At 48.5% G+C, this 13548-nt stretch overlaps 1 protein-coding gene across 3 annotated transcripts in view; it reads left to right on the top strand.

Moving 5' to 3' along the window:
- The first annotated feature begins 210 nt into the window (after window positions 1–210).
- The window catches only part of LOC138497269 (uncharacterized), a 204410-nt gene continuing 191072 nt past the window's right edge, over window positions 211–13548 (top strand). For all 3 annotated transcript variants that reach the window (XM_069620615.1, XM_069620616.1, XM_069620614.1), the window contains exon 1: window positions 211–5554. In XM_069620615.1, the coding sequence (XP_069476716.1) occupies window positions 2571–3731 (1161 nt within the window). In that variant the 5' untranslated portion in view covers window positions 211–2570 and the 3' untranslated portion in view covers window positions 3732–5554. The remainder of the gene's footprint in view (window positions 5555–13548) is intronic.

The raw sequence follows: 13548 nt of genomic DNA, 5'->3' as shown, positions 1-13548 counted from the left end.
TCTCTTTATTCACTCAAGCAGCATCAGTTATAACAACAATCATGAAAAACAATAACCAAAAACTACAAATCCCAACAAAAATCAACACATTTGTAGGTCGTTTTTCATAGGTTGTTCTGATCACGTGACTTCATTTCCCAATCACGTTCTCTTTCCCTCTATAATACGTTCTGCTGCCATAGTCCTTCTTCTTTCTTTGCTGCTCGAGCAGCTGAGATAAGTGACACACACATATGTTTTACTTTATATGTATTGTGATGGCAATGATAATGTATTTTGAATATATGACTGTGATTTAGACGCGCGCACTTAGGGAAGCGTGTGGGAGACACGCGGCGTGATTGTGGCTGGTGGAACATATCCGCATATCCTCGTTAGGAGGCACTGTAGCTATGGAAGTGCGCAATGGCTGAACAGGGTTCCGGCGCCATTGCGAACTGAGAATCTTGAGGAGAGTAGGTTCTCTGTGTTTGTGCGCGGTAGAGTAAAGAATTGGGGACCTGTTCAATCAGCCTTATACATCAAACGAATCCAGCCTTTGGCAGCATTCTGGTGAGAAGAGCAGCAACTCTGTTCAGTGAGCCGCGGGTGCCATCTAGTGGCGAAAACAGGTACCGCAGGCAAGAAAATTGAATTGCATGCCTAAGACTGTTTCAGCCAGGTGCATTTGTGTAGACCCCTCATTGTTCTGCCTGCTGGAGAGGAGGCATTACGAGATTGTGCAAGATCTCATTGACAGGCTCAGTCCCAGGCAAAACTGCTAACCTATTCCGAGACTCGCCAAGCTACACTATAAAATATATATATTTTGACGCGGGCAGCCCAAGCAAACTGCAAACAGTTCTACTAAGGCACTAATAATATGAGTGATTACTCAGAGGAATCTGAAGGTGCTCCCGTCAGCGGCCTGCGTATGAGTGAGGCAGTCCAGAGAATGGAGAGTGCCGAGAGGCCCCGCGGAGAGAGGGGCATTTTGCGAGGTCTGGCTACCTTGTCGCAAGGCAAGGCACACAGGAAGAAAGGGGGAAGCAAACATAAAACCCGCAGGGAACGTAGTGCCCAGACCCCCCCCCCCCCCGGGTTCACACCGCAGATCTAGCTTGGGGAAAAGGAAGGCGAGCTCTCGTGAGAGGCGAGGCACAAGCTCCAGTGAGTCGGATGACGACTATTGCAGGAGCAGTTCCATATCTGAGGAATTCACTTCATCAGAACCTCAGACCTCCCCAGAAGAGGATGAAAGCCAGCCTAAGAGTAAAAAAGGCAGGAGGGAAGAGGAGGATCCTCTCAGTGATGAGTTCGATCCTGATGACCTTGTACATCCAAGGTCCAATGAGTGGGACCCTCCGGAGAGAATTGCGGAGTACATCAGGAGACGGTTGAGGGGGCCGCTGAGCAAGCAGGCAAGATCCAAGCTGAAAGCAGAGTGCCCCAGACCGAGGGTTCCGGACAGGGTAGCTGAGACCCCTGAAATCGATGACAGAATCCTTACGTTCCTGGGCAGATATGGCAGGGACGTGAAGAGGGGCATCCACAGGTCCTGGAGGTCCTGCTAGGATAAGTTGCTGGACATACTAGGGCCGATTACAAGAATCTGGCAGCTGGCGGAAGAGGCTAAGGCCAAGAAGGAGCCCATGGACCCAGACATTGTAGCTGACTGGGCTCAGAGGACCCTCTGTCTGCTGGGGAACGCCAATATGGCGTTAGCCACGGAGAGGAGGAGGTCCATCCTAATGAAACTGGACACCAGGCTGGGTGAGATGGCGACATCAGAGCAGGCAATGGCAGCAAAGGGAAAGCTCTTTGGCGACCTGTTCATTAAGGACATGGCGAAATTCACCAGTACGTATGTCTCAATGGATAGAGCCCAATCTTCTCTCAAGAAAATATTCGGCCAAAAGGTTTTCAACAGGGCTGGAGGAGGAAAGGGCTGCTCGTCCAGCTGTGGCCAGTACAGAGGCTAATTGGAAACAGGAAGATCGAAGATCCAACCCCTTCTTCCCTTCCAGAGGAAGAGGCAGGGGTAGAGGTTGGAGGAGCAATAGCAGACAACAGCACCACAATAATTCAGGTGAGAGATGTAAAATCGACAGAAAGGTTGGATGTGAGTATTCCTCCGGTAGGAGGGAGAGTGCAGCTGCATGTAGGAAGATGGGAGGAGTTGTCCTCAGATGCATGGATAAGGCACACTGTGCAAGGTTTTCAGTTGGAATTTTGGCAAGAACCATATCAGGAGGTGTTGCCGACGCAAATAAAGTTCAGCAGAGAAGACGGGGAGCTTCTAGACAAGGAGATAGAGTTACTCAGGGTAAAGAACGCGATAGGCCCAGCCTCAAAAGGTTGGGAGGTTTCGTAAGCAATCTGTTTTTAGTGAAAAGGAAAAACAAAGTAAGGCCAGTGATAAACCTGAAGGGTTTGAATTACTTCCTAGTGTACAGGCACTTCAAGATGGAAGGGATTCATCTTTTAAGAGATGTCCTCCAGAAGGTAGATTGGTTGACAAGGATAGATCTCAGAGATGCATACTTAACGATTCCGATTCAGGCAGAGCAGAGAAAACTATTGCAGTTTGTATGGAAGTGACAGAAGTGGGAGTTCAAATGTCTTCCGTTTGGGTTGGCGTCAGCGCCATGGTGTTTCACCAAGCTATTGAGACCTGTGGTAGCATATCTGAGAGAGCAAGGGATCAGGTTGATCATTTACATGGACGATATCTGTCTAATGTGTCAGGACAAGGAGATTCTAGTAGAACAGGTTCGGATAACCACAGGTTTGCTACAACAACTGGGGTTCTTGATAAACTGGGAGAAGTCGGAACTAGAGCCAGTGCAGGAGATGGAATTCCTGGGATTCAGCTTAGAGACAACGCAGGGTGTTCTCAAGCTTCCGTTAGACAAAGTGAATTCAGTAAAGAAAGAGATCAAGAGTATGATGACGAAACAAGAGATTTCTTTGAGGGAAATAGCAAGACTAGTAGGCCACCTGTCATCATCAATTCAGGCTATATTCCCAGGGCCTCTGTATTACAGAGCGTTGCAGAGGCTGAAGATAGATCATCTCAGGAGAGGTCTATCTTACGAACAGAAAGTGAGGGTATCGCAGGAAGCGAGATTGGAACTGGAATGGTGGTACTACCACATGGAGGCATGGAATGGCAGGGCGTTATTTGTCTCATCCCCGGACCTGGTGATAGAATCCGACGCCAGCCGATGGGGATGTGGAGACCAATCGACAGGAGGGAGGTGGTCGAGCGAAGAGCTGGGTCTCCACATCAATTGCCTGGAACGTCTAGCGGGGTCCTTCGAGGTTCGGTGTTGGAACCAGGAAGGAGTGAAAGCTGCCATTCTGTTGAAGATGGACAATGTTTCGGCAGTCAGATAAATAAATCGACTGGGCGGAACGAGATCGAAGAGGCTGACGGAGATGGCCAAAGAGTTTTGGCAGATATGTCTCCGGAAAGGAATAAGAGTGAGAGCGGCGCATCTGCCAGGGGATCTCAATCTGGTAGCAGATTGGAATTCGAGATATTTGAGGGACTCCAGCGATTGTCGCTGGACGACTCAGTATTTCAGGAGATAATGCATCGCAGGGGTCCGTGTCAGACAGATCTGTTTGCCTCCAGGCTGAACAGAAGGATCTCCAGGTTTGACAGCTGGAGACCGGATCCGCAAGTCATGCGACAAGAAGACACAGGGCCTCATTACACGGTAGGCGGTGGACCAAGGTGCTATTAGCACCTTGGTCCATGCCGGTAAATTACCGGCACCGCCTTGGAGGAAAGGGGAATTACCGCCCTATTCCAAGGTTGGCGGGGTGGTAATTCCCCCTTCCTCCATTGCCCTTCGCCATTCCCATTTTTGCCCCATAGGGCATAATGGGAATGGGGAAGGTGCTAATTACAGTACCGCAAATTGCGGTACTGTAATTAGCACCCTGGTCCCTTTGTGGGTCCCTACTTTAACGGCTGGTCTACACCAGCCGTTAATGTCGGGTCCCGCAAAGGGACCTCGTAGTAAGGTGGTAAGGGTTAACGGTCACCGGTACCATTACCGGTGACCGTTAACCCTTACCGCCTTCCGTGTAATGAGGCCCACAGTGATTTTAATAACACCAGACTGGAGAGGTCAGGCTTGGTTTCCGGATCTTCTGGAGTTGCCTTAGGAGGCTCCAATTCGGTTACCAGACAGAGAGGATTTATTGTTAAATCCAGCAGGAGAGACTCACCTATAGCTTGGGCGATTTCAGGAAAAATTGGTCTAAGCCAGGGCTTTCAGGGACAGCTCAAGAATTCATTAGAGAATCATGGGCACCAACTACAGGGAAGGCCTATAGAGTGGAATGGAATAAATGGAGTGATTGGTGTATGGAGAGAAAGGTTGATCCCATCCGAACAGATATAGTTCACATAGTGAATTTTTTAGCAGCGCAGGCGAAGGCTTACAGGACCATCAATAATTATAGATCAGCGATATCAGCAGGTCATGTTTACATTGAGAGTAAGCCGGTAGGTGAGCACCCTCTGGTATGTAGGCTCCTGAAAGGGATCAGATGCATGAGACCACCTACTCCTAAATATTCTCATTTATGGGATGTGAGTGTGGTATTAAAGATGTTTGAGACTTGGCCTGACAATGAGTTTTAGTCTAGGAAAGCATTGTGGGCTAAGTTAACTACTCTGTTATGTCTGATTTCATGTAAGAGAGTGTCCGATGTGAAGGCTTTAGAGGTAAATAGGAAAGCCTTTTCACCTTCAGGGGTAGTATTTTACATATAGAAGAGAACAAAGACTAACATTAAATCAGTTGAGTACATGGCCTTTCCAGGGAAACCCAAATTGTGTCCAGTTAGATGCTTGAAAGTGTATGAAGAGAGAGCGAATAGGGTGAGACCTGTTGGGGTATATCAATTGCTGATAGCCATTAGAAAACCTTTTAGAGCAGTAGCAGCAGCCACTTTGTCTAGATGGGTAAAGTAATGCATGGCTGAGGCAGGTATAGATGTGAGTCAGTTCGGGGCTCATTCCACACGAGGTACTATGGCATCATCTGCTTTTATGGCAGGAGCCCGTCTGGAAGATATTCTGAAGGTGGCAGAATGGTCTAATGAGGAGACGTTTAATATTTTTTATTTTAGACCAGTAGAGCAAGTAGCGTCGTTGGTGGTAAGTAAGCTTTAAACTAGCATAATCTGAGCCTCCGAGTCTTGACATAGAATACAGATTTTACATACATTCGTTACAGAAAGTCATGATTCTATTTAAGACTTGGAGGCAAAAGATTATTCCACCCAATTTCAATCGCTGCTATAAAAGTATGTAAATATGATATTTGGAAAATAATGCAATGTTGTTTTGGTATGATAATGCTATTGTTATGCGATGGCCCACCCGTTCATAATGAGATTGGTAATAGTTCATATTTGTTTCAGCAACGGAGCAGAAAACAACGCCTTTGGAAGGATATAAGGGAGAGTTAAGTCGTCTACCGGTTGGGGCGCAAGTTTGAATTGACCAGCAAAAGAAAGAGGAAGGACTATGGAAGCAGAACGTATTATAGAGGTAAAGAGAACGTGATTGGGGAATGAAGTCACGTGATCAGAACAACCTATGAAAAACGAACTACAAATGTGTTGATTTTTGTTGGGATTTGTAGTTTTTGGTTATTGTTTTTCATGATTGTTGTTATAACTAATGCTGCTCGAGTGAGTAAAGAGAGGTTAGAGCATAATCTTTCGCCTCCGAGTCTTTAATAGTATCATGACTTTCTGTAACAAATGTATGGAAAATCTGTATTGTTTGGTATCCCTTCCGAACCTAATAGAAAACAAATAACCTGTGACTATAAATCGAAAGAGATTGGCACAATCGTAAATCAACCACAATTTCCATCTATTATACTTTGTGCATGTAACAAGACATGTAATACTTTAATCTATTCATCATAAACCATTTAAAATCATTGCAGAAAAACATCTAAAACATTTCAATACGTTTTCATTTCATTCATTGTTATTACGATTGATAGGGTGGGATAATCCTTCGCCTCTGTGTCTTTAATAGAATTATGACTTTCTGGAACAAATGTGTTGAAAATCTGAATTCTACGTCAAGACCGGAGGCTCGGATTATGCATGTTCAAAGCTTACTCACCACTAACGATGTCACACTTTCCGTTGGTTTGAAATAGAATGTTTTAAAAGTCAATTCATTTGACCACGCAGAACTCATAATGTCTTCCACTCTGGCTCCTATGTTGAATGCCTTTGTAGACATCGCTCCTCTTGTTACGTGAACCCCGCATTTTACTATGTCAATGCCTGCCTGTTCCATCACCCATCTAAGCCACCTGGTTATGGTAGCCGGTGTTATGGCCTTAAAAGGTTTGCAAATCACTATTAGTAACTGTGATACTCCTGAAGGTCTCACTTCCCTTGTCATGTCCTCATATGCTGATAAGCATCTAACCGGGCATAATGTTGGTTGTCCTGGAAAGGACTCATAAAATATGGGTCTCAAACCTGTCTTAGTCCTCCTCGTTATGAGGAAGGTCACTCGGTTCAGTGACACACTCTTCCTGTTGATCACCAGAACTCTAATGTTCGATGACCTCTTACAAGCCAAAAGGCATAGTAGCATAGCTAGTTTGCCTGAAATGACCTTCATGGATAATTCCTGGTCTGGCCATGATAGAAATAATTTCAAAACTGTGTCTACATCCCACTTCAATCCTGGGACACCCAGCTGATATTGCTGACCTGGCCATATTGATTGTTCTATTCGCCTTCCCTTGGGCTACCATCTGTGCTGAGAAATGGACTTCATGTACTACATCTGTTCCATAGGGATGAATATCCCTCCCCAAACGCCAGCTACTCCATCTAGCCCATGCATACTTGCAAGCTCTGTGTGTTCGCTATCATGGAGAAAGGAGGGAATGCATAGTATGTTGACCCCATGGTCGAAGGAAGGCATCTGTCGCTTCTGCTTCTGGGTCCGGTCTCCAGCTGAAGATCCAGGTTAGGTGTTTGTTCAGTCTCGATGCAAAAAGGTCAACCTGGCATGGTCCCCATCGAGTCCTTAGTTCTTGAAATATTTCCTCGTCCAGCTTCCAATCGCTGGCGTCCCTGAGGTATCTGGAGTTCCAGTCAGCCACCGCGTTCGATGGCCCGCCAAATACTCTGCTGCCACTGACACTTTCCTCTGAAGACAGAGTTCCCAAAAATCCTTTGCTAGTTCCACCAGTAGTTTGGCTCTCGTCCCTCCCAGTCAGTTTATGTATCAGAATCCTGAGACATTGCACATCTTGAGCAGGGCACAACACTGTGCCTTCTCTTGAGTCCAGCATTGCACTGCAAAGGACTCTGCCAATGTCTCCAGACAGTTGATATGGAGAGTCGTCTCCTGGTCTGACCACCTGCCCCCTGTCGAGAGGTACCAGCATCTGACTCTCCAGCCCCATCTTCTGGCGTCAGATTCGATGAGCAGGTCCGGGGATGAGCCAAAAATGGCCCTCCTGTTCCATGCATCCATGTGGTGTAGCCACCATTCCAATTCTCCTCTCACATCTTGGGAGATAATAACATTTGTTTCGTATGATGCGCCCCCTTCTGAGGTGTCTAATCTTTAGTCTCTGGAGTGCCCTGTAATGTAGGGGTCCTGGGAATATCGCTTGGATCGATGACGCTAGTCGGCTCACTAACCTTGCAATGTCCCTCAGTGGCATTTCCTTTCCCGCTAGGGTGTGCCTTAACTGTTTTTGGATATTGTTCACCTTGGTAATGGGTAGGCTGAGGGATCCCTGAATAGAGTCTACAATGAACCCCAGAAATTCCATTGACTTTTCCAGCACTATCTTGGATTTCTCCCAATATATTAAGAAGCCCAGGTCCTATAATAATGTTATTGTCATCTGCAACTGCACTTGAATTGTCTCTCTCTCCTGACACAACAGACATATATCTCCACATTGCCACTCTTAACTCTCACTCTGCTGTCAAACATTCCTCTGATATCTGTTGCCTTCTTGAGGAACTGGACCGTGATGTCCTCGGTCTCACTTAGACATGGTTCACGGCCAGCTCTGTCACCAGCTTTGACACACTCCTACCTGACGGCTACAAAATCCTCTGCGTGCCCAGGCCCAACCTTGCTTGGGGGGGGTGTTGCCCTTAGCAGACCTACTCCTCTTTTGAATGCCTTGTCTGCCGACTCTCTCTCTCTCCTAGCCATTCCCTCACTGTGGCTACTATCTATTGACCACCCGGTCAGATTTCCTCCTTCCTCTCCGAGTGGGCAGACCTCTCCTCCTCACTCTTGGCTTCAACCATTCAACTCCTCTTTCTTGGAGACTTCAACATCCACCTGGATGCCTAATGTCCCCCCTCTGGACACTTTTGCGACCTCTGCAACTCTCTCTCACTCTCTAATCTCCCGTCTGGGCCGACTCATTCTGCAGGGCACACTCTTGATGCTCTGATCTCTTCTGACCTTCCCCTCTCTGTCCCTCTCTCAACTCCTCTCTCCTGGAGTGATTACTTTCTCCTATCCTCCCACCTCACCCTCCCTACCCCTCAGGCAAAGCCACCTTCATCACTGCCACCCTCCTTCTCAGTCATCCTACCCATGAAGCGAGTGTCAGTTGAGGCTTTCGCCGTCACCTTCTCGTCTCCCCTCCCCCTTCGGCTGACTCCCACCCTGACACAGCCCTCTCCACTCTACACTCTGCTATATCTGATACTCTTGATATCCTTGCCCCTGTCATGAGAATCCGCCTGAAGCCCAAAGCCAAATGTAACTCCTGGTATGACTCAGATCTCATCACCCTAAAACGCAAGTGCAGGGTGGCAGAGAGGAAATGGCATGCTTCATGTTCATCCTCTGACAAAACCGCCATGCCCCCTGCTCCAAAGGCAATACCGGCTCTCCTTTCTCACCAAGAAGAGAGCCCTTATCCAAGGCCGTGGCTCTGTGGCATATAAAAACTCGGCTGAACTTTTTAAAATCTGCAATGAACTGGCCAACCCTGCTGCAGTCTCTACCTCTCCTGTCCCCTCCCAGGCCCTCTGCACGGCACTGGCTTCTCACTTCATTTCAAAAACTCAGGACATCCTGTCCTCACTCTCCTCTATCACCTCCCACCCTCTATTTCCTGCTCTTCCTCTGGCCCTTGTGCAGCCACCCCTCCTCCCTCCTTCTCTGCCTTTCCCCTTTTCTCTGCTGACGAGGTTTCCAGACAAGTCCGATCTATGAAAGTCTCGTCAAAACAGGTTCACCCCTGTTCCACCAAAACTATCAAGGACCACATCGACTCCCTGGCTCCTGCCCTGGCTGACTTCTGCAATCACTCCTTCACCTCTGGAGTCTTCCCATTCCTTCACCTCTGTAGCCTTCCCATCCCCCCTTAAGCACTCCCTTGTGCACCCTCTTCTTAAGAAACCCTCTTCCAACCCCTCCTGCCTGGCTAACTATTGCCCAATCTCCATCACTCCCTTACTGGGCAAGCTCCTGGAGAAACTGCCCATCTCCCAGCTTAACCTCCATGCTGAATCTGTTGGTTGTCTTCATGACCATCAGTCTGGCTTCAGAGCTGCCAGAAGCACCGAAACTGCTCTCCTGAACATCCGTGAAGAGCTGCTCTCCAACCTTGACTCTAACACTCCGTGTGTTCTCCTTTTGCTTGATCTCTTTTCTGCCTTTGATACTGTCAACCATGCCATCCTGCTCAACCGTCTCCGTGATAACCTGGGTATCACTGGTCAGGCTCTGGCGTGGCTGACCTCTTTCCTCTCCAATCGACCCTCCCAGGTCCAACTGGGGTCCTTCCTCTCTGACATCTTTTTCTCTACCTGTGGTATCCCCCAGGGATCTAACCTCTCTCCCTGGCTGTTCAACCAAAATCTGGCACTCCTTGCCCACCGCATCGCCGCTGTCTGCTCCAACTTTCAGTGCTATGCGGATGATACCCAGCTCATTTTCAGGCTATCCTCGGCCTCCTACTGTCCTTCCCTCATCTCTGACTGTCTGTCTGCTATCCAGGAATGGTGTGCCGCCAATGACCTAAGCCTTAATGCCAGTAAGACTGAGATTCTACTCATCGGCACACCCACTCCCTCCTTGGGGTCATCTTCGACTCCACACTCTCCTTCTCTCCTCACATATCTGACGTCTCTAAGAAGTCACACTACCAGCTGCACCTCCTCAGAGGTATTCTTACTTTCCTCTCCTTCCCCCAGAAGCTCACTGACTCCAGAGCCCTGGTTCTCTGTAAGATTGACTACTGTAACAGCCTCTATCTAAATCTGCCTACCTCTACTCTCCGCCCTCTGCAACTCATCCAGAACAGGACTGCAAGACTTGTCCTTGGCCTCAAGCCCAGGGACCGTATCTCTCCAGGACTGAAATCTCTGCACTGGCTCCCACTGGCTGCAAGGATTAAGTTCAAAACCCTCTGCATTGTCCACAAGGCCTTCTGGGGCCTGGGGCCAAAATACCTTCAACTCTCTCTTCCTAAATATCTTCCTTCTCGAGCTCTTCGCTCATCCGCCTCCAACTCCCTCAGGGTCAGCCGCTTCTCCAAGCAATGAGTTGGGGGTGGATCTCTCTCCGCGGTAGGGGCCCCCCTCTGGAACAGCCTTCCTGCCTCCCTGAAACTTGATGAGAACCATCTCCGGTTCCGGAAGCACCTCAAAACCTTCCTCTTTGCTTCTGCTTTCTCTCCCCCTCTCTCCTGCTAAATTCCTGACTGAAACTGCACTGAATCTGCAACTGGGCCGCTCTCATCGATCTCGGTCCCTGGCCCAGCCACTCTCCCCCTGGCAACCCCTCCACTGCGGGACTGTCTCTGTATCCCTACAGCCCCCTTCCCAGCACTTGTCTGCACTTACCTTGCACTTGCCACCAGCTGGCCCTTATTATTTATCTTGTTATTCTACTACCCCTGTACTGCACTTTCCCCTCTACCTTTCCACTTGCACATTCCCTTCCCCTCTTCCCATGCACTTGCGCGATCTGAATGACACCTGGCCTAGTAAGATCGTTGTCTGTCTTCCCTTTGTCCCCCCTCCATGTCGACTCTCCCCAGATGAATCTTAGGAATCTGCAATGTTCCCTTGCTATGGTTATAGTTAAATATGCATCCTTTAGATCTATTCTGGCGAGACAATCTCCTTGAATTAAAGTATCTCTTAGCAGGTGTTAACCTGGGTATCACCGATCAGGCCCTGGCTTGGCAGACCTCCTTCCTCTCTGATCGACACTCCCAGGTCCAACTTGTGTCCTTCCTCTTCTCTATCTCTAACTCTACCTGTGGTGTTCCCCAAGGGTCTAACCTCTCACCCTGGCTATTCAACCAATACCTGGTACTTCTCACCCACCGCATTGCCAGTCTCTGCCCCAACTTTCAGTGCCATGCGGATGACACTCAACTAATTTTCAGGCTCCCTTCTGCCACCTCTTCTCCTTCTCTCATCTCTGACTGTCTGTCCGCCATCCTGGAGTGGTGTGCCGCCAATGATCTCTGCCTTAATGCCAGTAAGACTGAGATTCTCCTCATCGGCACACTTGCTCCCTCTCTTCCTGTCACTCTCTGGCCGGCCTCTCTTGGCCCTCTTCCTTCTCCCACCTGTGAGGCTAAAAACCTCGGGGTCATCTTCAACTCCACACTTTCCTTCTCTCCTCATATCTCTGACATCTCTAAGAAGTCACACTTTCAGCTGCACCTCCTCAGAGGTATTCTTCCTTTCCTCTCCTTCCGCCAGAAGCTCACTGTCTCCAGAGCTCTGGTTCTCTCTAGACTGGACTACTGCAACAGCCTCTTTCTAAACCTGCCTGCCTCTACTCTCCGCCCTCTGCAACTCATCCAAAACAGGACTGCGAGACTTGTCCTTGGCCCAAAGCCAAGGGATCATATCTCTCCAAGACTTAAATCTTTGCACTGGCTCCCAGTGGCTGCGAGGATTAAGTTCAAAACCCTCTACATTGTCCACAAGGTCTTCTGGGGCCAAGGGCCTCAATACCTTCAACTCTCTCTTCCTAAATATATTCCGTCTCAAGCTCTTCGCTCATCCGCCTCCAACTCCCTCAGGGTTAGCTGCTTCTCCAAGCAGAGAGATGGTAGTAGATCCCTTTCTTCTGCTGGGGCCTCCCTCTGGAACAGCCTCCCTACATCTCTGAAACTTGAGGGGAACCATCTACGGTTCCAGAAGCACCTCAAGACCTTCCTCTTTGCTTCTGTTTTCTCTCCTCCTCTCCGCTACGGATCTCCTGGCTGATTCTGAAACTGCACTGGTTACCTGGCTACCCTCTGATTCCTGGCCCAGGTTCCCTCCCGCCAGTTGCACACCTGCACTGCCCCCTGGCAACCCTTACACTCAGGGACTGTTTCTGTATCCCTACAGCCCCTTCTAGCACTTGACACCCGATGTCTGCACTTACCCCTTCACTTGCCACCAGCTGGCCGCACTTTTATTTATTACTTATTGTCTTTATTTATTTTACTGTTATCCCATGAACTGCACTGCCCCCTCCCCTTTCCTCCTCACTTTTTCCCCTTCCCCCCTCCCCTGCACTCGCGCGATCTGAATATCACCCGGCCTAGTAGGATCGCTGTCTCTGTCTTCCCTCTGTTTCCACTCCCTTGCCTCGTCGCGCCTTGAAAAACTTGTGCATAGGCGCGTTATAAATGCCATATCATATCATATCACTTCCATTTTCAAGTGTCTGTACACTACGAATTCATTCAAACCCTTCAAATGTATAATCGTTCTTACCTTGTGTTTCCCTTTCACAAGGAACATGTTGCTTATGTAACCTCTTGAGCAATCTGATACCATTTTTGCGTTCTAGCCCTCTCAGCTCTTCCTCTAGTAATAATTTGTCTTCTCTGTTTAGTTCTAAACGCCTTGGAGGATTCCTCTGTTAAGGTATCTCAATAAAATCTATGTGGAAACCTTGTACGGTCCCTATTATCCAAGTATCCCCAGATATCGAATGCCAGTTTTTTTTATAAACTCTGCTATTCTCCCCCCTACTGCTGGGGTAATTACTCATGGGCTGTTCACTCTCACCTGAGGTGTTTTGTGTATGCTCTCTGTATCGCCAGCTTCTTCCCCATCCTCTGCCCCTTGATGGGAAGAAAGGGGTCTGCCACCGATCCTCTTGCTCTCGCACTACGTTCTATCATTGTACGATCTATGAAAAGGGAATCGGCCAGGCGAGCGACCCCTGCCTCTGCTGGCCCTCCCGAAAATCTGCCTTCCAAATGCTCTCTTGAGTGATGCCTGTGCTTTATCCAGTGCTGCATAGAAGTTTGCATACATTTTTAGCACTTTAATAAAGGAATCTCTGAAGAGCTTCACCTTTGCGGTCGTCGCTGACTCTGATGAAGCTAGCTCACTTAACTTCGGATCTATCTTCACTAGAAGAGATCTTCTCTCGTGTGATTGGCGTTATCTAACATAGATATTGCCCTCTGGGCCCACCTGATCAGTATCGTCGGGTCCACTGGTTCACCCTTCTCTCTGACTTCTTCGCCAATCTTCAGAATCTTGGTGAGG

This window comes from Ambystoma mexicanum, chromosome 5q (genome assembly GCF_040938575.1).
Source record: "Ambystoma mexicanum isolate Mex_15411 chromosome 5q, UKY_AmexF1_1, whole genome shotgun sequence".
NCBI lineage: Eukaryota > Metazoa > Chordata > Amphibia > Caudata > Ambystomatidae > Ambystoma > Ambystoma mexicanum.
The sequence above is the reverse complement of the archived record's forward strand: the minus strand, read 5'-3'. Positions and strand labels throughout refer to the sequence as shown.